General features: G+C 35.6%; 14 protein-coding genes across 14 annotated transcripts; 7 read left to right on the top strand and 7 right to left on the bottom strand.

Annotated features, from left to right (window-relative positions):
* The first annotated feature begins 145 nt into the window (after positions 1–145).
* On the top strand, positions 146–739 carry MRPL36 (mitochondrial 54S ribosomal protein bL31m). Its single transcript, XM_020221891.1, has one exon. The coding sequence runs from the start codon at positions 184–186 to the stop codon at positions 685–687; it is 504 nt and encodes a 167-aa protein (XP_020074347.1). The 5' UTR covers positions 146–183; the 3' UTR covers positions 688–739.
* A 59-nt stretch (positions 740–798) lies between these two features.
* Positions 799–2,625, bottom strand: HYPBUDRAFT_114377 (uncharacterized protein; the record flags this gene model as incomplete). The annotated part of the gene is made up of 1 exon (XM_020219042.1): positions 799–2,625. The coding sequence occupies one exon, from the start codon at positions 2,623–2,625 to the stop codon at positions 799–801; it is 1,827 nt and encodes a 608-aa protein (XP_020074346.1).
* A 365-nt stretch (positions 2,626–2,990) lies between these two features.
* RCY1 (Rcy1p) lies at positions 2,991–5,547 on the bottom strand. The gene has a single exon (XM_020219880.1). It carries the CDS (start codon positions 5,451–5,453, stop codon positions 3,009–3,011), a length of 2,445 nt encoding a protein of 814 aa, XP_020074345.1. The 5' UTR covers positions 5,454–5,547; the 3' UTR covers positions 2,991–3,008.
* Positions 5,548–5,603: 56 nt separating this feature from the next.
* HYPBUDRAFT_232316 (uncharacterized protein) lies at positions 5,604–8,424 on the top strand. The gene has a single exon (XM_020223149.1). It carries the CDS (start codon positions 5,761–5,763, stop codon positions 8,221–8,223), a length of 2,463 nt encoding a protein of 820 aa, XP_020074344.1. The 5' UTR covers positions 5,604–5,760; the 3' UTR covers positions 8,224–8,424.
* Positions 8,425–8,444: 20 nt separating this feature from the next.
* PAP1 (polynucleotide adenylyltransferase) lies at positions 8,445–10,142 on the top strand. Its single transcript, XM_020222819.1, has one exon. The coding sequence runs from the start codon at positions 8,468–8,470 to the stop codon at positions 10,124–10,126; it is 1,659 nt and encodes a 552-aa protein (XP_020074343.1). The 5' UTR covers positions 8,445–8,467; the 3' UTR covers positions 10,127–10,142.
* Positions 10,143–10,193: 51 nt separating this feature from the next.
* Positions 10,194–10,825, bottom strand: HYPBUDRAFT_154089 (uncharacterized protein). Its single transcript, XM_020221890.1, has one exon. The coding sequence runs from the start codon at positions 10,787–10,789 to the stop codon at positions 10,232–10,234; it is 558 nt and encodes a 185-aa protein (XP_020074342.1). The 5' UTR covers positions 10,790–10,825; the 3' UTR covers positions 10,194–10,231.
* Positions 10,826–11,824: 999 nt separating this feature from the next.
* On the bottom strand, positions 11,825–14,734 carry PIKA (1-phosphatidylinositol 4-kinase; the record flags this gene model as incomplete). The annotated part of the gene is made up of 1 exon (XM_020223719.1): positions 11,825–14,734. One exon carries the CDS (start codon positions 14,732–14,734, stop codon positions 11,825–11,827), a length of 2,910 nt encoding a protein of 969 aa, XP_020074341.1.
* Positions 14,735–14,939: 205 nt separating this feature from the next.
* Positions 14,940–16,480, bottom strand: OBPA (oxysterol-binding protein related protein). Its single transcript, XM_020221889.1, has one exon. The coding sequence runs from the start codon at positions 16,312–16,314 to the stop codon at positions 15,106–15,108; it is 1,209 nt and encodes a 402-aa protein (XP_020074340.1). The 5' UTR covers positions 16,315–16,480; the 3' UTR covers positions 14,940–15,105.
* Positions 16,481–16,631: 151 nt separating this feature from the next.
* MTLA1 (Mtla1p) lies at positions 16,632–17,530 on the top strand. The gene is made up of 2 exons (XM_020219532.1): positions 16,632–17,382; positions 17,444–17,530. Exons 1-2 carry the CDS (start codon positions 16,826–16,828, stop codon positions 17,511–17,513), a joined length of 627 nt encoding a protein of 208 aa, XP_020074339.1. The 5' UTR covers positions 16,632–16,825; the 3' UTR covers positions 17,514–17,530.
* A 213-nt stretch (positions 17,531–17,743) lies between these two features.
* On the bottom strand, positions 17,744–19,270 carry MAS2 (mitochondrial-processing protease subunit alpha; the record flags this gene model as incomplete). The annotated part of the gene is made up of 1 exon (XM_020219043.1): positions 17,744–19,270. One exon carries the CDS (start codon positions 19,268–19,270, stop codon positions 17,744–17,746), a length of 1,527 nt encoding a protein of 508 aa, XP_020074338.1.
* Positions 19,271–19,570: 300 nt separating this feature from the next.
* On the bottom strand, positions 19,571–20,908 carry RMT2 (protein-arginine N5-methyltransferase; the record flags this gene model as incomplete). Its single annotated transcript, XM_020220291.1, has 1 exon — positions 19,571–20,908. The coding sequence occupies one exon, from the start codon at positions 20,906–20,908 to the stop codon at positions 19,571–19,573; it is 1,338 nt and encodes a 445-aa protein (XP_020074337.1).
* Positions 20,909–21,710: 802 nt separating this feature from the next.
* HMS1 (Hms1p) lies at positions 21,711–22,562 on the top strand (the record flags this gene model as incomplete). Its single annotated transcript, XM_020223718.1, has 1 exon — positions 21,711–22,562. One exon carries the CDS (start codon positions 21,711–21,713, stop codon positions 22,560–22,562), a length of 852 nt encoding a protein of 283 aa, XP_020074336.1.
* Positions 22,563–23,651: 1,089 nt separating this feature from the next.
* Positions 23,652–25,247, top strand: HYPBUDRAFT_150637 (cytochrome P450; the record flags this gene model as incomplete). The annotated part of the gene is made up of 1 exon (XM_020220290.1): positions 23,652–25,247. One exon carries the CDS (start codon positions 23,652–23,654, stop codon positions 25,245–25,247), a length of 1,596 nt encoding a protein of 531 aa, XP_020074335.1.
* A 303-nt stretch (positions 25,248–25,550) lies between these two features.
* Positions 25,551–27,341, top strand: ERG11 (sterol 14-demethylase). Its single transcript, XM_020221888.1, has one exon. The coding sequence runs from the start codon at positions 25,681–25,683 to the stop codon at positions 27,265–27,267; it is 1,587 nt and encodes a 528-aa protein (XP_020074334.1). The 5' UTR covers positions 25,551–25,680; the 3' UTR covers positions 27,268–27,341.
* The last annotated feature ends 254 nt before the right edge of the window (positions 27,342–27,595 follow it).

Here is a 27,595-nt window from a genome sequence, read left to right as displayed (position 1 = left end):
CATCAACTTTTTTTTTTCAGATTTTTTTCGTGTTTTTTTTTTTTCTTCTAAATGTACGGGTCTCGACCCTCACACGCCCAAATTTTCTCCGTTCATCACCAAAAAACACCTTGAAAAGTGAAAAATTTCGGTTTCAAAAGACTTCAAGATTCACAGACAGTTGGAAAACACCGGTAAACGAAGATGTTCAAGTCCAGTATACGCAGACTCGAGAGCGGGGCTCTTCCATTTAAAACTTTCCAAAGAAACATTGCCATGAAGGGGGACGTTCATTTATCATCAAGAAGGGTCATGAAGAAGATTGAAATGGGTAAATCAAGGCCAACCATATTTCACCAATTTGAGACTTTGGTTGAACTAAGTGATGGTTCTGTTATTAAAAGAAGATCACAAGCACCTAAGGATGAAATCAGAATGATCAGTGATCAAAGAAATAATGTTTTGTGGAATCCTAATAGATCTGATATAGTTAATATTGATCCAAATACTACTGGTAGAGTTAATAAATTTAAACAAAGATTCTCTGCTTTTGAAACTAAGGAAGACAAACCGGATGCCAAAGCAGAAGCAGCTTCTCCTACTAATAAATACGAAAACGATGATTTCATTGAATTAATGGGCCATGACGTTAAAGAAGCCCCTAAGGGTCAACTTGAACAGAAAAATCGTGGTGGTAAGAAGAAGTAGTTGATAATATTTCAAACTCTTGTACATAATGATTCTCCTTCCTGTAAATTACATATATTTTTGAACTTTCATTGTAATTAAATTTCTATATACATGATGAAATATCGTAAGTCATAAGTTTTGGATTACTTGTTTTTTAAAGACCGATTCCATAAATTTTGGATCAAATTTTTGAAATATCGGTATGATATCCTTGAGGATCATTCCTGTTAATCTCATTTCATTCATTGTCCATTTGATCATATCAAAATCTTGGTCTTTCACTGCTCTTTCTCCTATAATACGTAAACAGTCAAGTCTATTTTGATCATCAATTAAAATCAAGCCTTCAATTGATTGGGGGAAAAATAACTCTCTGAAATCGAATACTTTTTCACTCCCTAAATCAACTAAACCTTTATAAGCGAAACTGGAGTAAAATTTTCTGCTTAATCGATTATTAATCTTATTCAGTATGTACTGAAACATGGTTTTAGCTAGATCTCTCAATGCATCATCAACTTTTGTTAAATGCATGAATTCTTTGACCATTCGCTCGATAAATTGAGTTCTCACTTGAAATTCAACATCCTGATGAAATAAAACATATTTAAGAATGCTAATATACGATGTCTTGGCTATTCTAACATCAGTTCCATTTGTCATAGAAATACTTTCTTCTAAATTATGTTGACGAAGCAATTTGGAAATAATTGCATTAAAATCATTATGATTAATCCCATTCTTCAGTTTAAGTATAGATGGCAAGATTTTATCATGTGCAACATCATTATTTTGCATTAAGAATGCTTCCAATAAAACAGACAATGTCAGTCTATTTAAGGGGGGCTCAAGCTTATTCACCAAATTCTCAAAAACTCTTTGGTCAACTTTAACACAACCATAGTATTTTAATACTCTTTCCATAATCTCAAAATTCCCAAATGCTTCTTGTGGTAATGTATGCAATAATTTTTCGAGATCCTGGTATCTGTGTGATGCAATCAATGAATCGAGTAACTTAGAGAGCAAGTCTAAATTCAGTGTAATAAAATCTTTATCTAGATTATGTAGCTTAAACCACGCCTTAAGAGCTCGATCCAAATTACCAACTTGCAAATTTCTGCCTATTAAAAGACTGGAAACCTCACTGAATTTGCAAAGTGACTCTTCATCTATGAAACATTCACCAAGTAATTTGTCATGCAAAATATTAGCAAAGTATGGAACACCTTTTTCCGCTAACATATAATCAGCCAAAGGAATGAGATTTTTGGTACTAGTAAACTCCATTCCAAACACATCTAATAGTTTCATGATCGCAACCGCATTGTAAGTGAAATGTAAAGTTTTATCGATAGACAATGATTTGAGTAAAACATTAAGAACATTTGGATTAAACTGAATCTCCAGCTTATAGAAATCCAACGCCAATTTGGTAGCCAACATATGCTCTCCAGAAAAGGTTGCTTGGACTATGATTAAAAATGCTAGTCTTTCCTTTAATTTTTTCCTACTCATATAGTCTGATCTTAACGTCAAAAGTTCTTCCATGATGTGTTCAGTGAAAGCATTTGCTTCCGAACCTAGTTCTTTAACTAGTGTGAAAATTGAATTGAATTGCTCCTTGATCAACAATGAACCTAGATCATTCAAGAGTATTATACGAATCGAGCTGGATTTATCAAAATTGTCAAACAAGAGTTTCAATAGACTCTTATTGATCTTGGGATACGTCATTAAATCATCAGCGAATATGGCATCTTTTGATTTATAGTAACTGTAGCAATCACTTACACTATGCTTCAATGGCTTCCTGTTGGCCAATATCTTATAAGCCCTTGATAATCGTTCGAATGCTCGTAGATTACTTTGTTCCTTAGAAGCATTCAAAAAATTTGGCACCGACAGTATTGCCTCTTTAGTTCTCTTCTTATTTGCAATAGAATGACGGTGCATCTTCTGGGTGAACGTAGCAACTACTATTGCTTTTTTGTTTAAAGCTTGTCGAATCACAGTATTCAACTGATAGCTAGAGCAAATGATCATTGAGTAATATATTCATGTAGCAAAGGTGAAACAAAAACAAAACAGAATGAATAAAGCCGAACCCGGGAATATAATTGGAACTTTTCAGCAGGAAGCAGGCGCCAAAACAAGTCTTGCTTCACTTAAAGGAATCGTGTATCTTTGAGATGGTGATGTCTTCTCGAAGTATTTGAATTTTTTTTTTTATTTTTCAGAGTCTGCGTAAAAAAGAATTGGCGATAGTCAAAAATTTGCAACTCTACAAAAGCTTTCAAATCTATAAATATATCAACTAAAGAGTTTATTACTAAGTGTTATGCTATCCTACAGTCGCCTAAGGATAGACCGTACATCACTTTTTCGACGTCTCGTTTAATCAAGGGCCAGTCTTGTCTCCTTTGAACGAATTCGTAAATCTCTTCTTGACCAAAGATACCATTGAATTTAGATAAATCACTAACCAATTTCCCGATTGATTTGGATTCGCTTCCACTTATTAAGTAAATACTTCCGACCTTCTTTAAAGATTGGAATAGAGGGTACACGAGTTTTTTGTTTGTTTTAATGTGCTCAACGATAAAGTCATAGTATAAGTTTAAGTCTGAAATCAAATTGATTGCGCCGGTAACTGAAATAGTACTTCTTTTCAATACCTTAACAATGATTTGAAAGAATCGCTCAGCGATTTCTTGTTGGAAAACATCCACAATAGATTTATCAGCACTTCCGACTAGTAAATCGATGTTATCTTCGAGAATTTTAACTGCTGTTCTAGCAGGTTTTGTAGGGCCATCGAAGATGGTCGAAGTATCAATAGGAGGATTATAGTCTTGTTCTTTGAGTCCGTTTCTGAAAGTTGCTTCAATCTCATCTATCAAAATATCAATACCAACATTTAAACCATCAGCCACATATTTATCAACTAAGCCTTCTAGCTTTTTTTTACTTTGCAAAGATGGATTCAAAATGGAATTTTCTTGTTTCACAGCCTTTCTATTAATCATTTCCTCTTTATAGAAAATATCAATCATTTGAATAATTAAATCAGCCATATTAATCAGATCAAAAAATAAAACTAATGGTTCTATAAATGATTCAGTTGGCGTATTTATATAAGTCATATCTTTTGGATTATAGTTTTGTAAATACTGTAATGCCTTGATGAAACCCGGTCTTAAATGGTCTCCACCAATCGAGTCAATTACAGTTAAGAATATTTCTTGCATGAACCTATAAGCGTCACTTTTCAAAGCAGCAATTGTATATTCTTTAAATTTCAAAAGTCGACCTAATGACACTTTTGCTTCATTTAAAATATCCAACGAAAGCTCGGGACTGAAAATTTTATTTAAAGATTTGATATTTTCGGATAAAATCTTTGCTTTAGCTTGAATTTCGGAATAATTCTCAGCATCATTCTTATCATTTTCTGGCTCGCTCTTACTCTGTGATGAAGCTGGATTAATTGTGAATACTTTTTTGAAACTGGTCAAAAAATCGTTTTTGGTTTGAACTTTAACGTGCTTCCAAATGTTTTCCGAAGTATCATTTTCCCTTTTCGTTATGGTTTCATTCCAATTGGTGATATTTTCATTGACATAATTTCTAAAATTGAGTATCTCATCTCTCATATACTCTGATGCGAATGATTCAAATGACATATCAATCAATTCCAATATCAAACGATGATAACTTTCTCCAACGTTTTCACTTGGATTTAATTTTGGAATAAAATCATTAACTAACTTATCATATAAATAAGGAACAGTTTTTAAATAAGTACCTTTTGTTCTCGCAGTATCTATTATCAACATTATAAGCTCCACTAGTTGATTAGAAATAAGCTCTTCACTAACTTTATACATCATTGGAACTGATTGGGGGAAAATCAAATCAATGATTCTTACTTCCTCATTGAAAACGTCCACCAAATCCTCAGTAAATTCATTGAATCTTTCGGCATTCAAAGTAAAAGTTTCTTCATTAGTGTCATTGATATCATTTGCAGAATTAGATGCTCCAGAATCGTCTGCAAGCTTATAAAAACTGTCAGCATCGAAAGCATCAAAATTGAAAAATTTACTTTCTTCATTGTCAAATATACTTTTCTGTAGAAAGAAATCAATTAACGTCTGCTGATTACCTAAGTTAATAAGTATCTTGACGAACTGATTTGTCTTTTCGTAATCTTGAATATCGTAATGAATTTCAAGTTCTCTCAATAAGGCATTTTCAAAGATCTCTAGAATGGAATTGATTTTATCTTTCACCATTATACTGCTATCTTCATAAACATCTATATTATTATATCGAAGAAGATTTGTTAATATCTTAGATTGTTCTTCTGGGGTTTGAAAGTCTTTAAAAATCCTCAATTGATCATAAGGTTTATTCAACTGCAAGTCGGTATAATAAGGATACAATGCTTGATGTATCTTCAAAACCTGGAACTTGGCCGCTTTGGGAATCTTCAATGTTTTATCAAAACAAGTCAATGGATTTGATAAATGGCTAAAGTCCATTTTCCCAAGTTTGGTTTCATTCAATGGTAGACCGGCCTTGTCCCAGCATTTCAAATCCTTCAATTTGGATATCCAAAGCTGAGGATCATTCACCGTCTTGTATGTGTTCTTAGATACCTTACCGAATATCACGAGATCCTGAACACACAAGTACTTTGAAATACATCTGGCAACCAGTATAGGAATAACCTTAGGATCGTAAACATCGATATCCGAATTCCATATAACCCGTGACATTGAACCAGCAAATCAATTTATATTGCGAATACTTGGACTCCCCAACGTGAAGCTCAACCACCTGTTGGTTTTTAAACAAAGATGAATATATCGTGGATAAGATTTGAAATAGAAGTCGTGGAGATTTCTGCCAAAAAATCATCACCAAAAAATTAAACATTGAGCAGACGGAAAAAAGAAAAAAAAAAAAAAATTCAAGATTCAAGAGTCCAAATCAAATAGCCAAAACCAAAGAAATTCTCCCTAGTTAAGCCGTGTATATAGATGCTGGGACTCTTGCCGACCCTTTTGAATTGAAATACCCAATATGATACGAGTGCGGCCACTTCATAGCCATAAGTGCCGGCTATGGTGGTGCAGACCCAAGTATAAGACATTACTACCGGCAATAAGATTGAAGCATAATAATTCCAAGTTAGATTTCGAAGAGAATGCCAATAAGACACGCCAGACGATTTCCAACAAGCTTTCGAACTTTGTTCTCGAGTTTATCAAACAGGAAACGGACTACTTGGCTCAATCGATAATCCATGATCCGTACTCATCTCAGGTCATCAAGTCCGACAATCTACCTTACCAACACTTATATTCGAATTTGGATACCAATATACAGAGAAGATTGGAAGGAATCCCCGACGAATACCACCGGCTCGTGGCACTACTCTCGTACAACCACATATTAATCCATCCCGAGATTTACATGAGCCATTACGGAAATATCAAGACTCGTCTTGATGACCAGATACAGAAGCTACTTATACGGAGGTTGGCGGCGCATGGGAGATTCGAGGAATGTTTTAAGATTTTTTTTGAACATCAATTATCCACCCTTAATGATATGGAAGACTTTTTAGATTTAGTAATTGGTGAGCTTGAGCAGAAACGCAATACTGACATTGGCATATATGAGCTACTTCTAGCCTGTCAAAGCAGTGCTTTAAACCAAAGCTCCATAAACTCGTTGGTGGATTCAATAAGTTATAGAAGCCAATACAGCAATAAGAAAGGGTTCCGTATAATTGAGATTCTTCTGGAATTACAAGCAGTCGAATCGATTCCGGAGCTTGAGCTCTTCACTATATCCAGAAAGACGGATTTATCCCTGGATAACGTGCTTAGAATGTTTAAGTATAGAAAACATCACGAACTAATATATTCCAACAATCATGTCGATGAGTTGACCAAACAAAATATGCTCAAAGCATTGGTTAACGAGATCTATGATGATAAACCAGCATTTCAAACAGCGGGATTTCTATCCCTTTTCATTTCCTCCACGCCATTAGGACTACCGCAGACTCCAACCAATGAAAATGTTAATCCAATTGAACCAAATATTCTTTTATCTGTACTATACAAAGCTATATTTAAGGATAAAAAATTATCCTTTAACGACTATGACGCCCTTCATTTGGTAAGAAATTGCCCCCCTCAGCATTTTAAAAACTTGTACATATTACTCCATCGAAATTCGATTTCAAAATTGCATAACTCCCCTTATATCATTAGCTATTTTGCTGCCTTATTAACCAGTGGGAAGGACTTACAGACGCTTTATTTGTTTTCTAGTAAGTACTCGAGTCTCATAAACCAAGAGACGTCTCTGCATATATTATCCAAATTGTTCCCAACAGCCAACTTCGAGTCGTTTGTTAAACGGCTTTATAAAAATCCAAAGGAGAAAAATACTATCATAGCCCAAAAATTCATCGAACAGCTCAATCCTAAAATCAGCATAACCCAATTGGGGACTCTCCTAGCGACCTTTGTCAAGGACGAAGGGTTGTCGACCCAGTTTGACAATATCCTCAAAATGTTGAATCGTGATAACTTCACCACAGACGAAATCTTACACTGTCTCGAAGGATTACTAGACATATCTGGACCGACTCGTCGCCAACTATTGGAAATTGGCCGATGTGCCTTATCTCGCAACAATATCACGAACCCCGAGTTCATGGGCCCGTTTTTCCAAAGGCTTTTACAAAGGTGCTGGAATAAAAATACCATTTTGCAAAGAATATCCGACCCATCAACAGTGACAAAATCTTCCGACCCGTTTCATACCTTATACGGAAATACCAGTGAAGCGGAAAAGGCCAAACTTCATAATACCATTCGTGCTTTTGCACAAACCCTTTCTCTCTTAAATGCAGAGGAAATAGGGCTGGCTCTCAATTCCATCAATTCATTCATGCATTCAGATAGATTCACGTTTGTCAACACTCAGATCGGTAAGAAATACGTCATGGATCAGCTTCTCTACGATACAACTAGATTCATAGACCGAGCTCATCTTAAAAGCCCCAAACAGGGGGTTGTTAAAGTGAGAAACATTCTTTTCAAGCTAAACTTCGATGCTAGAATTGCCCAATGTGCGTTATATCGGTTCATAGTCAAGGATGATCCCCATAAATGCTTACAGATTCTCAATGCTTATAAAGACAATACCACTACCGTCAGAAGTGACATGATGCAAGACATCATGCTAGGCATTTTAACCACTCATCGATTGAACGGAATGGACAAACTTCAACTATTCGAGCATTTCAGAAAAGAGAGCATGGACTCGGGTTTCGCCATTAGTCTAAAACCAAGAACCATTGTCAAGCTAATCGAACTAATCATTGATGTCACCGAAAAAGACCCCAATAAATCGCTCGGCTCAATCTCCTGGGTCCTCCGCTACGCTTCGGATAAAAAAGTTCCATTTGATATCATTCAATCTTGGAAAGTGAAAATTTTCAGCAACAGAGGGCCCATGACGTAATTCTACTTTTACTCATTATAAAATAAAAGGATCGTAAATAGTGCTTATATTAAAAAACCCTTGATTCTTTTACTGTGATCCGAAAGATTGCAAAATGTAAAACAAAGCCCGTACACCCATAGTGTACCGACCATTTTCGATTTGTGCGTTTTATGCCGATGAAATGAGGTTAGTACAAATATATCAAAAGTTTTGACAAAAGGTTTATTTTACCTACCATTGATTACACCAACCCCCACTAGGAATGAGCGTGAGAGCATACGGTGTTACCCCTCCCATATCAACTGCGAACCCAACTCCCCGAGAGAATAACCTAAATGACTTATTAATCACTGAATTGAAGAATCGCGGGTCGTTCGAAAGTGAACAGGCGACTAAGAAAAGAGTGGAAGTCCTTTCCTTATTTCAAAAAATGGTTCAAGAATTTGTGTACAAAGTTTCAAAAAATAAAAATATGTCTGACGGTATGGCAAGGGATGCTGGAGGAAAAATATTTACTTTCGGATCTTATAGATTGGGTGTTTATGGCCCTGGATCCGATATTGATACCCTTGTGGTGGTTCCAAAGCATGTCAGCAGAGACGACTTCTTTACTGTATTTGAAGAGATCATTAGAGAGAGACCAGAGCTTGAGGAGATTACTTCGGTTCCTGATGCTTTTGTCCCGATTATCAAATTAGAATTTGCAGGTATATCTATTGATTTGATTTTTGCCAGATTGAATGTTTCACGTATACCCATTGATATGACTCTCGAAGATAAAAACTTGTTACGAAATATAGAGGAAAAGGATATGAGATCGTTGAATGGTACAAGAGTTACCGATGAAATTTTGCAATTAGTACCTAAACCAACAGTTTTCAAGCATGCGCTACGTTGTATAAAGATGTGGGCACAACAACGAGCTATTTATGCAAATGTTTTTGGATTTCCGGGTGGGGTTGCATGGGCAATGTTAGTCGCCAGAATATGTCAACTTTATCCAAATGCTGTTAGCGCTGTTATAGTTGAAAAGTTTTTTCACATTTACACGAAGTGGAACTGGCCCGAACCTGTTTTGCTTAAACCAATTGAAGATGGACCCTTGCAGGTACGTGTCTGGAACCCAAGATTATATCTACATGATCGTCAACACAGGATGCCAGTAATCACACCAGCCTACCCGTCTATGTGTGCCACTCATAACATTACAAGCTCCACTCAGCAAATAATTTTATCCGAACTTGAAAGAGGTGCGGAAATTATGAATCAAGTTAGCGTGGGTAAGAAAAACTGGTCCGACCTTTTGGAAAGGCATGATTTCTTTCATCGCTATAAGTTCTATTTATGTATTGTTGCTGCTTCAGAATCCACAGACGAAGAACACGGAAAATGGAGTGGTATGATCGAAAGTAAACTTAGATTGTTAGTTCAGAAATTGGAAGTTACCGAGGGAATAACCCTAGCTCATCCATACGTGAAGGATTTCAGTAATACATATCTTCTTAAGGATAATAAGATCGAGGACGTTATCGATGCTTATGGCAACATACAAGGGGAGCCATTTCTCAATCTGCTTGCCACTCCTACTGAGGAAGACAAAGATGAGAAACACATTCATCTAACTAAGCTTTTCATTGGTTTAGAAATCAATTTGACGAAACCTATGAATCTGGCTGACGGTGTCAAGAAGCTTGACATTCAATACCCATGCTCAGAATTTTACAACTTGTGTAAAGGCTGGCAAACTTACGATGAAAATATTCATCAAATTCAAATTAAGAATGTTAAATTATACGATTTACCTAATGACGTTTATGTTGAAGGAGAGAAAAGACCTGTAAAAATTACAAAGAAGCGTAAAAAGGATGGGAAGACGGATAAACAAAAAAGACCCAAAAGTACAATACCCACAGCAGCCTAGATAGTGAAACATTAATTCAATAAATATAATAATATAATATAATATAATATAATATAATAAATACATAGTCAAAAGTACTTTTCTTTTTTTTTTTCGTTTAAATAGCTAAGGTGACAAGAACAAATCTTCAACCCTCCCGAGCGAATGCTTCTTCATTTCCGGAGAATTGACTTCTGGTTTGTTCGTCGACGTTTCTAAGTTCAAATTAGCGCATAGCCAATCGAAAAATCCTATATCTGGCGCTTGCAATCTGTAAACAACTGCATATTTATCCCATATAGACTTTTTCTTTTCTTCCCTCCAAGCTTCGGCGAGGAGCGATGAAAGCTGGCGTTGATGATCAGGTTTGAAGATAGATTTGCTATAAAATGTTCGAAAAGCAAAGAATCCATTTATTGTTCTTTTAGAATTTTTAGGGCGACTCTTCTTTTTCACGGATCTTAATGAATCTTCATTTAGCCGATTAAATTCAATGAGAATATTTTGAAGTTTGGAAGGGGGAGTAGGAAGATCTGGGAGCTTGTCAGCTTGTAGGGTAATTTGGGTTGAAGTGGGCTCTTTCTTAGATGAGTTTTGTCTCAAGGCAGGCTTAAACTTTCCTAATGAAAAGCGAAGGATATCCACCTTGGAGTTTTTCTTCATCGGCCTAAACTTGTGCTTCATGTTACTTGATGGACTCATGAGCTTCCTGAAGTCCTGGGGTTATTCATGTTGAAAAGTGGTTTATCTCCTTTATAAGAGCTGCGAAATGCCAGTTTTGTGTTCGACATACGCACGTGATCACCACTCAACTTCTTATTACAAGCACAGAGTCCTTTTTTACGAGGAATTATACACATTCAATAATAATGTACTCAAAATTATTACCCATATTGGGAGAGAGACTTATAATTTATAATTCAAATAAAAATCACATTATAGATATTTCTTATATTAAAGTAAGTGGGTTATTCTTATTTTCCGGGCTCCACAGTCTTTAATACAAAGCATTTCAACCAATAGAAACATATTTCAATACTTAATATCGCTACTAACGACCACCTGATGAACAGTATCCTTGAGTCTGTTTTGGGTTTGATCGACTTGTTGAGTCCGTTAACTAAGGTTCAATAAAGTGCTAGTTTTTAACTACTGTCGCAAAAATGTTTTTTGCATCAAAGTATAAAAAATAGACTATCCAGCTGCGATCTTTTAAAACACAGTATAACCCACCAATATCAACAAGCCCGTTCAGGCAATTTTGATTCTGCAGATAAAGAGCGTGAATGTAAAGATAGTAATTGAAGGTATCACAAGTTTATTTCTTCTACCCCAAACAAATGAATCCTACTAGGGAACGCACTCAACAATATCTCATGGGAAAGTTCTTATTCGATGATAGAACAAATTCAGACTCGATATATTTTTTCAAGCAAGATAAACATTGACACATAAAGTCTTGAAAGCAATTAAACACGGATTGAGTAATCCAAATTGAATCAGTACTTAACTTATAGACAAGACAATTATATACGAATGAGCTCGACTTTGGACTTATTAATCTCGTCGCAATAATCTATGTCAAGCTCATGTCAAAGCAGTATAAATATTTTCTAAGCAGTCTTGAAGTATGTCTTGAAACATGTCCTAAAATATGCCTCAAAGCTACATTTGTCACTGACAGTATCATTGTAATACTGATTTTTTTTTTTCATTTATTTAACTATAAATCCCTTGAGTAACCATTTGAAACTGATCATACAATCTGGTGTACATACTTCCCAAACTCTTTCCAATCAAAGTGGTCTCTACGAATGATTCGCTTTCCTCATCATTCAAATGAAGTTGAAGTCTTTGTTTGAGAAGGATACTTGTGTTTTCACCACTCTTAAAGCATGGTAATGTTGAATCTTTCTGCATAAGTTCAACTATGCTGACTATTTGGTCACTTTCTTTCCTCAAGGCCTTGAAGCATTGCTTACAAGTATTTTTGAACGTCTCATAAGTCGAACTTTCAATGCCTCCCATCAATTCAACGTATTCTGCCGTAAGTTTAAATGGAGCAGCCTCGAAACCCACGCTTCCGGGAGAATTTGAAAGAAGAAAACCAAAATCTATATGGATAATATGTCCTTCATTATCTAACATTATGTTACCATTATGTCTATCCTTAATTTGAAGTACATAACATATTATGGAATATGAAGCTAAACTTTTTGCAAAATTCTCCTGAGCCTGTTTATATTTCGTTGATGTTGGAGAGCCATAAATCTTAACAAAATAGTCCAGTAGAGTGAATATGCGACCCTTAGAATTTTCTCCCCTTGAGATTGATATTTCAGTCAAGGATTTTTTTATAGAATGTATTGAAATAGCATTAGTGATCGTTTCAACAAGACCAGCATTGGCACTAGTGATTAATATCTTCATTCTCTTCGTCCAAAAACTAATATTATGTTTTTTCCACATACCGGATATCATGGTGATCAATTGACAAGCGAATGCCTCTTGGGGAAGGTCATCTCCATTCTTTACTATAACAGAGCAAAGATCCCAATTTTCCAAATGCCCGTAAATACTGGAGCTTTTGATTCTCATTTTCTTGGTAGCCCAATCTTCACCGAGCTTAAAATCGTTTTCGAGTTTTCTTTCCCCTGCATCTTGATCATCTCCCCTAAGTTGATTGAGTTTATCATAGTTGATTGAGTCAAATTGGTCTTGCAAGGAAATCATAGAGTCGACTATTCTGCTTCTTATAGATGTGGATTGTTCAGAGGCAGCTTGGCCTGAGTTCTCTAATTGTTGTAACATGACAGAAGCAATACGCATTTGATCGGCCAATACCTTTGTAGAAATCTCGGCCGAGTTCCTAGATTGTGCAGTAGATTCTTGACGCAAATTATCAATATTATTGTCAAAAAGTTTGATTCGGTTAAGATCATGTCCTGAACTCTTGCGAGACATAATGGGCATGTCACCCAAATCTGCTTCACCCATGATAACTCTGTCTGTATCATCATTATCAGTGAATTGAGGTGGTGAGGAATCAACGTTCGTTTTTACCATGCTGATCAAATCCTCGGTAACTTCCTCCGACTTGGGTTCTTTCATCTTAGATCTCCTAGAAATTATTTTTTGATTCTGTTCACTGAAAGGGTTGAAATCAATTTCATCACTTAAATACTCCACAAACAATAAGAAGGGAACTCGTTCTGCAGAATTTAACACACAGGCCTCATTAACGCTTAACTTTAAAAGCTTGTGATATTTCTTATTTCTATTACTCGTGATTGGAAGAAGCTGAGGAATGTCGATTTCTGATGGAAGTAAATTTTCGTTTATAATTGATAGTTCAGCACGTAATGCTGATAATCTGGCCTCTTTAGGAAGTTGAGATAGTCTTAGTGATATATTTTGAAGAGACATCATGAAATCAGTCTCTTTCTTTGAGTAATTCACCTGCAATACCTTCATCAACCCATTGAATGTTGGTAAATGATGCATATCCCTAATGCTACCAGCATTTGAAGCACTATGATCTCTATAAGGTCTAGTCATTCCCAAACACGACTCAGATTCTGTTGGTGACAACTTAGGTCTCTCAGTACTTTTTTGACTCTCTGTATGTGTTAAATCGGGCATGGATTGAGAGTTTGAAGTCAGTTGGTCTCTATATACAGATTTTGCTTGTTCTTTCTTCAGTTTTCTTTTGATAGTCTTCTTTGATTTTATGGTGGTGTTTATTCTCAAATTTTCTTCCACGTCGCTAAATACCTCTCTATGAAAACTCGAAGGGGGTTGTCTCAAATCCAAAGATCTGTGCTTTCTCAAAACACCGATATCACTTCTCAGTTCTGAATCTTCGTCAGTTGTATTGGTCTCTGAGTCATCTGACAAAAAGTTAGCACTTCTTCTGGGAGAGGAATGGGCAAGCGACGAATGGATTTGTGGTGAATCCCCAATTTTGCTTCCGGCGACACTCAAACTTGGGCTTAAAGTGTTATCATCATCAGCACCCAAGGCAGCATCGCTTGACATTCGTTGATTTTTCATTGTGAGGTTTCTAGTTAAAGACTTCTGGAAATTTGCTAACTTAAACACAAATGACTTTTGTTGCTTGCCTTGAGTCTTAATTATGGGTGATGCATACTCTTGAATTTTTGGTAGACCAAATCCTGCTGCTACAGCACCACATAACACCAAAGAAGGTTGTAGATTCTCTCTGAAAGAATTATCTTGATTGGGAACTTCAGTGTTAAACAATATGTCTTGAAGCTTGTTGATAAACTTTCTGATGGTCTGAAAAGAGTAAGATTCTGGTTCATTTCTTAATTCAAAAATATAAGCCTGTAAATTCCAAAACACTATTAAGCTAAAGTGTGGATATTTAGCGGAGTAATCGAGCAAGAATTCTTCTAATGCCATTGAGTCTGTTTCAAAAGAGACCATAAGTTGTATCAATTGTGGAATGAAGAACTCTAGTTCATCATAGCTGTAAGAGTATAACTTCTTGACTAAGTAGTGATGAATTCCGATATTTGTTGAGTACTGTCTCAAAAAGTCAATGCAATGAAAGGCAAGACCAGAAGAATTTATAGCTTCTAATACATCCTTATGATCGTCTGACATTGTCTATGATTGAATCCATGTAGTTCAAAACATACCAAGAGGTTGATTTAGTCTGATTTCAATGTCAAATATTTTGAGAAATCCACGCTGTCTTTCTTACATGCAGGTTTTACCACAAAAGATTCACTAGCTTATAAATAATATATAAACCTATTAATTAAATGTTTAGAATTAAAAAGAAAATACAAATATATATATCTAACTAACAAGTCTTTCACAATGAAGACGAATAGTATTGTAAAAAAATTTAAGGAGATTAACAAATGTCAAATCAACTATAAGCCACAAAAAAACTTTCCATAAAAACGAAGTAAAATCAAGCAAGTCTAAGGTCAAATAGAGCACCAGGTAATCCAGAATCCGTATTGAAGTTACTTGAGTGGAAAAAGGGAAAGAAGCTTTTCTGTGTTTGTTTCAGGACTGTCATCGAGGTCAAAATCTTCCTTAACAACGAAGGGTATTGCCTTTTGTCCCGATGCTTTGAATAGCTTAGGTTTGAACTCCTCGCCTTTTTCGAGTCTCTCCTTTGCTCTAATTCTTTGTTCTTCTTCTACTTTAAATTTCTCTTCTGTAGCAGCTTCATGGTCACGCTCATCCAAAGCAGTTATGGTCTTATGCCATAACTTTCTAGATTCAAAATGGTCTTGCTTCTCCAACAGTTTTACTTTTGGCTTATATATGACAGCTTTCGACGTATCATAAAAAGTAGACTTTTTGGTATCTTTACCTTCAATTTCCATAACTTCATTCCATTTCCCAGATATGGTATATAATTGTTCCGAGGTTTTTGAATTAAAAATTGTACCCTCAATAGCGTCATAGTTACCACCTATGAAGCCTTTAGTTTTGAATTCAATATCAGCTTCAAGACCAGTGTCCTCACATTTAATGATCATGTGATCACCCAATTCATAGCGTAATTTCCCAAATAGTATACCTCTACAATACATGTTTGGTTGTGTCATAGTGTATTTTTCGTTATTCCTTTCTCCTAACGTGAGACATGCGAGACCCTCCATCATTGCAGCTGATGAATTTCCTAAAAATTTAGATCTAGGGATAATTACACCATCTGCAGTAATCTTTTTTTCCGGAACAATATAGAAGTAGGATGATTCAGGTGGATGATGTGAAGTTTGTTCGGACAAGTAATAAGAGGTGTTGCCACCAGGTAAGTCATCCCAGTAGCAACCAAATACCTCCCCTAATATAGGGTTCAAAGGCTTCTTCACAGCCTTAGGAGCAATGTGCCAACATGACAAATACCATTTAACTATAAGCAAAAATCTTTCAACATCATCTTCGGTATCATTTGCTTCCAAAAGTATTTGAGGAGTGAAGAAAGCATTAGTTATTCTTTCCAACATGGATTTTTTTTCTAAAATGAATGTTGGGAGGGTGATCTTCGTGAGGTCACACCCAGGCCTCAATTGAGAGATAATACCCAAAAGAATCGATTGATTTTCTGAATCAATTTCGTCCACGTCATCAGTTGATTGGCTCGTTACAGGTTCATCCTCCTTGCCTTCCTCGCTATTGGTCTTTTTTAACTTCAATTTGCTCAATGAATTCAAAACCATTGTTTATGTTGAAACAAATATAATGATCACTTTAGTCTTTAATTGATGTGGAATGAAATTGCTTTATAAAAAAGAAGTTTTATTCAATCCCAGTTATCTTAATTTAACTTTGCTGAGGTTAAGGAAGTTTCCTTTCACATGCACGACCCATTTCTCCAAAAACTTTACCAGGAAGACGTAGGTTAGTATTATTACCTATTATTTCTACATTAGACATAAACATAATGGCAACACCATTAACTCGCCCCTTTTATCAAGAGTCATTTATCATGCTACAAAAAGCTTTGAATAGGATATGTTTCAGTGTTGTAGTCAAACTTTTTTTTAATTTACCTGTTTTTATTGATATAAAGTTAACATGTAAAACAGGTAATACAATTTGCAAGTTAGATATTGCAGCTAAATGCACTCCGTGTGGTACTTTTCACTCCCCTGATCAGGTATAAAATGCTGATTTTGATCCTATGATTTATACCCCCAAATCCATAAAGTTCATATTATTACTTGAGCTATGAAAGTTGATAACTATCAACCTAAACAAGACATCGAATCTCGCTTATGCCAATTGAATGGGATTTTGACTCACCTAAAAATACATATCACAAATGTATGTACCTTGCCTGATTTCCAACCTGAATCCATGCAAAAAGATCTCACTGGTGACTGTCTTGTTGTTCGTTTACTTTTAGATTATAACATTCAATTGAGTGAGTCCGAACAAGCTTTACTTGCAAAAATAAATAAGTTGTCCAATCTTTTGATACTCATGATTGAAGAGAGACAGAGAATTCGAATAATCTTTGACCGAACTCCAAGAACACTTCAAGCCCAAACTGTAGTAGAAGAAGCAAATAAGATATCAGATGCATCTGACAAAAAAATTTCATTCGAAGTGTTGACACAGAGTGATATATCTAAAGGACCCAAGACCAATCGCCTCCAGGATCATCAAGTGCTGATATTGAATGAGTGGTATGGCCGTAATAAAAAGCATCCTTATGTTGATGAAAATTCTTTAAAATATTTGATTGAAAAAACGAGATTGTCTGAAACTCAGGTTAGAAATTGGTATGTCAGATACTTTATGAAATTTAAAAAGTTGTTACATCGACTAACAAGAATACTGTAGGTTTTCCAACAAAAGAAGAAAGCATAGATCAAACAAAGTTTCCCATGAACTTGAACCCCTTTTAAGCTAAGCTGGGGAGTGAAATTTTTATTCCATATCTTTGAATTTATCGAATGAAATTCGGAATAAACTAACGAACGAGATTAAAGAACATAAGCCAACAGTTTAAGTTCTAAAGAAATCTCTATATATTTTGTTTTAAATAATATATACATTTTGGACAAAATACTAAAATATGTACAGCAAATGAACGCATAGAACGGTTCTTGAAGAGAGGGTTGAAAGAAGAAATTATTAACATTAAAACCATTTACCGAATTTTTTTGGTTTTGTAATGTTTGAGAAATCTCTTGGTTGGGTTAAAGGAGGGCCATCGAATTTTCCTAAGCCGAAATACTGTAAAACGAATTCAACGTCACCGAAAGCAGCTCTATCACCTTGCATGACGATTGAAGGTTTACCAGAGCTGACACCATTAGTAACCACATTACCGGATAAGACTTTCTCGGCTACGTTTCTTAAATCATCTACTGATAAATTTTCAATTTTTGAAATCATTTCATCAACTGTAGTTAATTTACCTTGACATTGAATTTGACGACCTAAATCTTCTAAAGCAGCCAATTTACTTTCAACATTCATTAAAAGAGAACTTATTAATTGATTCTTAGCTCTTTTAACTTCTTTTTCACTTAACCCACCTTTTGAAACATCTTTTTCTAATAATTTTGATAATTCAAATGCAATAATTTGTGACATTACATGAGCAGCATTTGGAGAACAACTTATGGTAATACCAAAAATACCTGAATTTATATAAGAATGATTGAAACTCATACAATTTTCAACAAAAGCGTATTGATTTAAAACTCTTGTATATAATCTTGAAAACATACCTTTACCTGGACCACCAGCAGAAAAGGAAGAACCCCCACCTAATAATTTTTGTAAAGTAGCCAAAGCAAATAAATCGTCATCCAATAAACCAGTTGTTTCAAATCCAATTTGCATATGATATAACTCAGGTAAGTTAGCATAAACTGGTGGTTGATAAGGTAATGAAATTTCACCACCAGTGTATTCTATAGTACCTAAATCAGGGCGTTTATTTGTTAAAGATTTCCAATCACCTAATTCAGATTGAGCTAACTTTAAAGCATGTTCATGAGGTACCCCAACCATTGCAATAACGGTATTTTGAGGTTGATAAAAAGTCTTATGATAATCTAAGATTTCTTTTTTAGAAATTGAAGGTATTCTTTCTGGCGGGCAGAAAAGTGGCAAACCTAAAGTATTATTTTGATAAGCTGCCGAATGCAAGACTTCTGGTAAAAACATATCATGTTTCAAGGCAATTTCACTTGCTTCATATTCTGCGGTTTGTAAAGTTTCAATAAGTTCTTGATCGGTAATTTTTGGCATTCTGATTGTTTCTGAGATGCAATTAAACATTTTATCAACATCTTTATTGAATACAGAAGCTTGGTATAACATTGATTCTCTTTGAGCTGAACACATATAGTTCCCACCTAATTTTGACAAATTTTCCATCATTTCCAAACCAGAATGATTTTCAGTTGATTTCCATGCAAGTCTATCGAAAATGTGGGACAACCCTGGTTTGCTGGCCTTTTCATATCTGGATCCCGCGTCTACGTAAGCACCCAAAGCACTGAAGTGGCCCGGAGTTGAGTCGGTCACTATACGTAATCCATTATTCAAGGTAGTTAATTGCACATTTGGATTTGCAAGTTGAACTGTTGATGCAGAGCTAGCGTATGATCTCTTGAAACCGCTCAGTAATCTCACACCTGTATTTCTCAACATTCCCCGATAGTTCTATAAGTCTAAATCAAAGTATTTCACTCGTTAATTGGATCTAGAGAGATTGATTCAAGTAATTTTATAGCGCTTTCTCTATTCTTTTTTTTTTTTTGGCCGCTCTTTTTTTGAACCGGGGACACGCCCGCTGGCAAAAAATCTACAAATTGGCTGCAATTATTAATTGGTGATCTGGATTTATGTCTATTTAGTAATCGAGGAAGTTGTTTCTATTTAGTAATTGAATTAATGTCCTTTTAGTAATAGATGAAGTTGTGTCCATTTAGTAATTGAATTAATGTCCTTTTAGTAGTCGATGAATTTAACTTCCGGATGGTAGTAGATAGGACAGGACCAGTAGGATCTTTTCACGTCATCCCAGACACTTTTATCTGAGGATTCTTTTAACTGAGAGTCAGGAACGTTAACTTCGGTGAATTTACAATTTAAGCCATAATTGGATAAATCCAATTCCACCAATTTCTTATAAACTTCGTAAATGACTTGTCTATCAGCACCCAAACCATTAAAGAAGGAGAAAACCCCATGGGGTTTTAACAAACCAACGATACAATCGAAAAGCTCCAACATATCTTGATAATGTTCTGAATAAGTGTCATAATAAATACCATTGAAAAAAATGGAGCCACTACTTAATAAGTCAGATAGTTTATCTTGCCATCTACCTTCCAATATAACCACGTTTGGTTTTTCGTACCAACCGTCTCTTTTCAATTTGGCCAAGACATCAGGATGGGCTTCACAGATGTAGTGTTTTGTTGGCTTTTCCTTTTGAATCATCGAATCAATGATCCCCATCCCAAACCCGATATTTAAGACGTTGATTTCGGAGTCGAGTTCATTTGGCTCTATGTAGGAGCCTTTTTGGAAAAGCGTGTCACATCCTTTCTGCATGAGATTAGTTTCCCAGGACATCATGACCCCGTCTTTAGCGTCTTTTGTTATGAGAGCGTCATCGCGGTATTCGAGTTTGGTTTCAAGGTAAGCTGCTTGATTGTAAGCTGGGTCAGAGGGATCATTCACTTTTACATCTTGTTCTTTTTCTTCTGTTTCTTCATCTTCTTCTTCTTTTTTTTCATCTTCATCATCTTTTTTTTCATCTTCATCATCTTTTTTTTCATCTTCATCATCTTTTTTTTCATCTTCTTCGATCTTCACCGACAGAAATTGTTCATGGTTTAAATCATCGGTATCCTCAATCACCTCCATGTCAAACTCACTGACCTTTCTCAATAACAACTCTGCTCTGACCCCGGCATCAACGATTTGCTGATAAATGGGAGTGTTTTTCAAGTTTCTTCTAATCAAAATACATCCTGGCGTTTCATTATTAATGTCGGTGAAACACCATCCCGCACCGTACTCAAACAATATGGTCACCATTTCATCTATAACCTCCAACTCCTCCGAACTGGCATCTCCAGGCATGAAGGATGCAATCAAATGCAAGGGGGTGGTATTGGATGACTCTTCATCGTCTTCAATATTGTTGGTGTACTTATAGGCCTGTTCCACCGTATACGTGGAGGGAATCCCGGCCTTAAGGTAGTGCTTCAACTGGTCCACGTACTCCCTCTTGACTGGCCTCGAGCCAAACTTGCACAAGTCATGTAAGTCCGACATGTTTGCTGGTGGGAAGAGCTCATCTCGTTGAACAGCTAATACTGGATAAATAACCTAACCGGTAACCTGTAACCGGTAACCTGCAAAATAGAACCTGCAAATGGTAATGTATAACCTGCAAACGGTAACCCGCAAACCCGGGTCAATCTGCAATATTGCAACATGCAAAAACGTCAGGCGCAACCCGCAAAACGTCACATCCAACCCGCAAACAACAAACAACAAAAGATTGCAAAAACAAAGGCAACAAAAAAAAGCTGAAAATCATACGATTTGCACTCAAATGAAAAAGCAAAACGCAACGGATGCAACGAAACATACAAAGCTGGTAAGCGAATTGAGCAAAGCCCAAGATTACATGCCAGGGTATTAGGGTCAAAGAGTAGTAATAACACGCGAAAGCATGTGAGCGTGAGCGTAGAATATCCAGTGGGTGGAATTGTATTGTAGTTATGCAACCCACTGAATTAGTGGAGTGATTTTTCCAGAAATTGAGGTGGAAAGAAAAGAAATGTTCATGCAAAACAAAAACACCGTTTCAAAGAGTGTTTGTCAAGGGAAGACCATCGGTGGGGTGAGCTAAAAGTAGAAAAAGCTAAGGAAATGTAGTGAGGTTCGTTTAAAGGTTGGTTAAATGATTTTTTTAAAAGAGATATCATTTTTTTTTTTCAATCAGCAAATAGACCTTAGACATATATCAACTGGTGATATCAAGAATCAAAAGATTATCGAAAAATAATAATAATAATAATAATAGTATTAAAAATTTAAGAGATCTCACCACTTTATGGATAGTTAAACCATGTCGTTCAGGATAAACGACTATAATGCCTTTTTAACATCGTTATTTGATAAAAATAATGCTAATAATCCATCGGGCGATTTTTATAGCCAATCACAGATCCCCAGTCAGAACCAAAGTCAATCGAATTCCCCCCAACCATCATCAGTTCCTTCAGCACCAGCACAGACAATAAAACAAGAGCCATTCCCAGTAGATTTTGATTTTGGGCTAATACAGGCAAATAAACAAAATCCAAATCAAGACCAACTTCAAAGTGAAAATCCTGATCAAAACTCAGAATCACCAATCATTTTATCCCCGTCGTTTGTATTACCAGAAAATCAGTTTGATGTTTATAATGTAAACTTTAATAATAAAGATCCCCTGGATGATGAAAAAGAAGCTTCGCCAAAGACGATGAAAATCACTCATGATCAATTGACCAAAGAAGCAATGGATGCAGCAGCCGCAGTTGGATCAAACATTACTTCCAGACCAAGAGTGAAATCCGCCCATAACGTAATTGAACAACGATATAGAAATAAAATCAATGATAAATTTACCGCTTTACAAAATTCGGTTCCAACTTTAAGAATCGTGGCCAAACGTAAACAACGTTTAGGTAGTCATAATTCAGAAGATGAGGATGAATATATTTATGATTTAAATCCCCAATCCGATTCAAGCGATGACTTAGAAGGTTTAGAACCGGCTAGAAAATTAAATAAAGGTACAATTTTAGCTAAATCAATCGAATATATTAAATTCTTAGAATTGAAAAATGAAAAAATGAAACAAGATCATCAAGACTTAATTAATAAAGCTAAAGCAATGGGTATCCAAATTGATGATCATCTACTTAATGAGTAGTCTTACGATAATGAAAAGTTCTATATATTTATTAATTCTGTTTATAGTTTTTGCACTAATAAAAATTTCTGCGTATAATTACTAGATGATAAGCTGTAAGATGCCAGCAGTATGTCCATACACCTTTTCTTATTTCACCCTACTGTATCGAGCCGCTTGTATATGCAATGGCAACTATTGACAATATTGCTATTCCTCTGTAGTTTATAGTTGCATATTCTCCCGTCCATGTTATTTTAATCGAAGTTCTTCCGATAAAACTTAGTAAATAAATAACTGCAAAGAGTTCGAGTCCCCGAAAAATCAGGAAAGATCGAGTAATTGTTTGTGAATACCAGTAAATAAAGTAACTCTAAAATCCTTTGGTTAGTATAAATTGTATCAAAAATCGTAAATCATATATATTCAAACTTTCAAGTCTACGTGGGTACCCTTAATTGCATACAATATTAAAGCCTCGAACGGCATTTGTTCATGTTCCATCAATCACATTCCCCATAGCACTAGCATCTGTCCTCTTTTGAAATTTCTTGTTATCGTTTCTTAGTCTTCTATCTTTTTCTCTGTTTTTATCTTTTCCTTTTTTTATTTTGCAACCAGCGTTACTTTTTTTGCAACCGACATATTTTTAATAATGAAAAACATTCCACGTCCTGACTGTCAATTTCACATGATATCTCTCATCTACACATCCTGCCCTTGATGTTGGTTATTTTGGGTCAACTCTGCTTCTCGTTTCTTTTAATTTATCAAGTCCGGTTACTCACGTGAAAAACAGGTCGAACACAGCGATTTCGGCTGCTAATTGCTCAAACCTCTCTCTTATTATTTCCATCAACGGGATCATCTTCTTTTACAGTTTACTCTGCCAGTCCATCTTCTTCATTTCAATTGAAAGACCATAAGCGACATTTTTATGACTTACGGTCGTTGAAAGGGAGATCCGGTCAAGATTAGCAACAAAACACCCATACACCATATCGCTCATCGTATACTCGTATAACAAACACCAAACGGTGTTCATAGTGAGATGAAAAAAAAAACATCAACTGAAATATTTGGTTTCATTAAACAGCTTTTCAGGTAAATATGTCTGTTGAAATCATAAAGGACTATGGGCTTGCTGCTTATGAAGAGTTCCGTCAGTTGAACTTTACTGTTCAGCTTTCTATCCTTGTTTTGGCTCCTTTTCTTTACAATATAATCTGGCAATTACTTTACAGTTTCCGTCGTGATAGAGTTCCAATGGTTTTCCACTGGATTCCTTGGTTTGGTAGTGCTGTTCCTTATGGTATGCAACCATATGAGTTTTTCGAAAGCTGTCGTTCAAAATATGGTGATGTCTTTGCATTCATGTTATTAGGTAAAGTTATGACGGTTTATTTGGGACCAAAAGGTCATGAATTCGTATTGAACGCAAGATTGGCAGACGTTAGTGCTGAAGAAGCTTATAAACACTTAACTACTCCAGTTTTCGGGAAAGGGGTTATTTATGATTGTCCAAATGCAAAATTGATGGAACAAAAAAAATTTTCCAAAGGAGCTTTAACCAAAGACTCTTTTAGAGTTTACGTTCCTAAAATAAGAGAAGAAGTTTTGAATTATTTCGAAACCTCTCCAAATTTCAAATTAACTGAAAACTCCAAGGGGGTTTCAAATGTGATGCATACTCAACCAGAAATTACCATTTTCACTGCTTCGAGATCGTTATTAGGTGACGAAATGAGAAAGAAATTTGATGCTTCTTTTGCTAATTTATATACCGATTTAGATAAAGGTTTTACTCCAATCAATTTTGTCTTTCCAAATTTACCATTGCCTCAATATAAGAAAAGAGATGAAGCCCAAAGAAAGATCTCATCTACTTATATGTCATTAATTAATAAAAGAAGATCTTGTGGTGATATTGTTCCTGATCGTGATTTAATTGATACCTTAATGACTAGTTCTACTTATAAAGATGGTACCAAAATGACCGATCAAGAAATTGCTAACTTATTAATTGGTGTTTTGATGGGTGGTCAACATACTTCTGCTGCTACTTCTGCTTGGTTTTTATTACATTTGGCCGAAAGACCTGATTTACAAGATGAAATTTACCAAGATATTGTCAATTTATTAAACTCAAAAGGTCCAAATACTACCTTAGATGATTTAAGTTATGATGATTTATCTGGTTTACCCAACGTTAATAACGTCATCAGAGAAACTTTAAGATTACATATGCCTTTGCATTCTATTTTCCGTAAAGTCATGAATCCTTTATTGGTTCCAAATACTAACTACGTTGTTCCAAAAGGTCACCATGTCTTGGTTGCTCCTGGTTATTCAATGACTAGTGAAAGATGGTTCCCTCAAGCTTTAACTTTTAATCCTCATAGATGGGATCAGCCTGATGCTGATCAACAAAAAGATGATGGTACTACCATTGATTATGGTTTCGGTGCCATTTCAAAAGGGGTAAACTCTCCTTACTTACCTTTTGGTGGTGGTAGACACCGTTGTGTTGGTGAACAATTTGCTTACTGTCAATTAGGTACTATTTTAACTACTTATGTCTACAATTTGAAATGGTCCTTCAAACCAAATGGTAAATTACCTGAAGTCGATTATGCTTCAATGGTTACTTTACCAATGGAACCTGCCGAAATCGCTTGGGAAAAGAGAGATACTTGCTCCATTTAAGTATCGTTTATAGAAGTTTTCATTTTTTTATATAATAAGTTCTCTACTCTTGTTTGTTTTTAAAACCTATTCATAACTTAATTTTATTTATTTATTCGCTATTCTCGCGTCCTCCGTAGCCAAAGATCACAATAAAGAAAACTTAAGCATAAGGTGGTGACAAATTGGGTTTTGTTAAATGGCTGAAAATATTATGGTGTGGTTTTTCGTTCACTCGCCTAACAAAACAAAAAAAAAAAAGAATTTTTTTATAAAAAACAGTTATGTATGCGTAGATCGTATAAAACCTCAGCTCATACTATGGGGAAAACAGTTATTCAAGGTTCAGCTGAGTTCGTTGTTGTCGTATAGGCTTACAAAAGGTATAACTATGACGGAAAATCTTGAATTTATGCTTTTCTTTTTTTCTTTTTTGTAGTTGGTATTTCACATTATGGCTTTAATTGATCTTATTCTTCAAGCCAAAGAATGGTTTGGTTCGCTTAGTTCAGGGTATCAGATATCTTTGGTCTTGATATTTCCATTTTTCTACAACTTGGTATGGCAGTTTTTGTATAGTTTGCGTCGTGATAGGGCTCCCTTGGTTTTCCACTGGATTCCCTGGATCGGAAGTGCCGTCGTATACGGAATGCAACCATATAAGTTTTTTGAAGATTGTCGTTTGAAATATGGTGATGTTTTTTCATTTATGTTGTTGGGAAAAGTCATGACTGTTTACTTGGGACCAAAGGGCCATGAGTTTGTATTGAATGCCAAATTGGCGGATGTCAATGCTGAAGAAGCTTATAAGCACTTGACCACTCCTGCTTTTGGTAAAGGTGTTTTATACGACTGTCCTAATTCAAGATTGATGGAACAGAAGAAATTCTGTAAAGCAGTCTTGACCACTGATAGTTTCCGTAGGTATGTTCCATTGATAAGAAAAGAGATTTTGGATTATTTCACCAAATCTTCTACTTTTGATATGAAGAAGAAAACTTGTGGGGTTGCTAATGTGATGGTTACTCAACCTGAGTTAACTATTTTCACTGCATCAAGATCTTTATTGGGAGATGAAATCAGGGCTAAGTTCGACGGCTCTTTCGCTAAGCTTTACGTTGATTTAGATAAAGCATTTACTCCAATTAATTTTGTTTTCCCCAATTTACCACTCCCCCATTATTGGAGAAGAGACAATGCCCAACGTAAAATATCGGCTACTTACATGGAATTAATCAACAAAAGAAGAGAAACTGGCGACATAGATCCTTCTAGGGACTTGATTGACTCGTTAATGGTTAACTCTACTTATAAGGATGGTACTAAGATGACCGATCAAGAAATTGCCAATTTGTTAATTGGGGTATTAATGGGTGGTCAGCATACTTCTGCTGCTACTTCTGCCTGGTTCTTATTGCACTTGGCTGAAAAGCCTAAGTTGCAAGACGAGCTTTTCAATGAGATCACTAAAACAATGGAGTCCAAAAATATCAGTTCAATCAATGAATTAACCTATGATGATATTCACAACATGCCTTTGGTCAATAACGTCATTAAAGAAACCTTGAGAATGCACATGCCTTTGCATTCGGTTTTCCGGAAAGTAACCAACAACATCTTAGTACCAAATACCACCTACATGGTTCCAAGGGGTCATTATGTTCTCATCTCCCCCGGTTACGCCATGACAAGTGATAGATGGTTCCCCAACCCCGACTACTACGATCCTCACAGATGGGATGAAAAAACCCATTTAGATATGTTGATGGAGACCGGCGAAACCGTCGACTATGGGTTTGGTGCTATTTCAAAAGGGGTCAGCTCCCCTTACTTACCCTTTGGTGCTGGTAGACATCGTTGTATCGGTGAACACTTTGCCTACTGTCAATTGGGAACCATCTTGACCACCTACGTCTACAACATCAAATGGAAACTCAGACCTTTGGGCAAAGTCCCTGACGTCGACTACACCTCCATGGTCACCTTACCCCAAGTGCCTGCCGAAATCCTCTGGGAAAAGAGAGACACTTGTATGGTTTAAATAACTTATTTATATATTTATAGCATTAATGTAAATTTTTTGCAATCATTTTTTTTGATTATGTTAACATCGTGGCAGTTTACAGTTTAGAATAAACTTACAGATTAAGTCAAGTGAACATGTAATTTAGAAAATGTTAAGTAAATATCAGAATGAGAAACATAATTTGCAACTAAAAGGATAAATGTATAATTAAGCATAAGGCAAATTGATTACGATTAATGAATTAAGAATATGAACACTAGTAGTGTACTGCAACACGATTGTAGAGTCATAGGAAGGAAAAGATTATCATAAAATAAATTGGTCTGGAAACAGATTTTGAAAT

Source organism: Hyphopichia burtonii, assembly GCF_001661395.1.
Source record: "Hyphopichia burtonii NRRL Y-1933 unplaced genomic scaffold HYPBUscaffold_8, whole genome shotgun sequence".
Taxonomy (NCBI): domain Eukaryota; kingdom Fungi; phylum Ascomycota; class Pichiomycetes; order Serinales; family Debaryomycetaceae; genus Hyphopichia; species Hyphopichia burtonii.
This window is presented reverse-complemented; position numbering and strand designations above follow the sequence as displayed.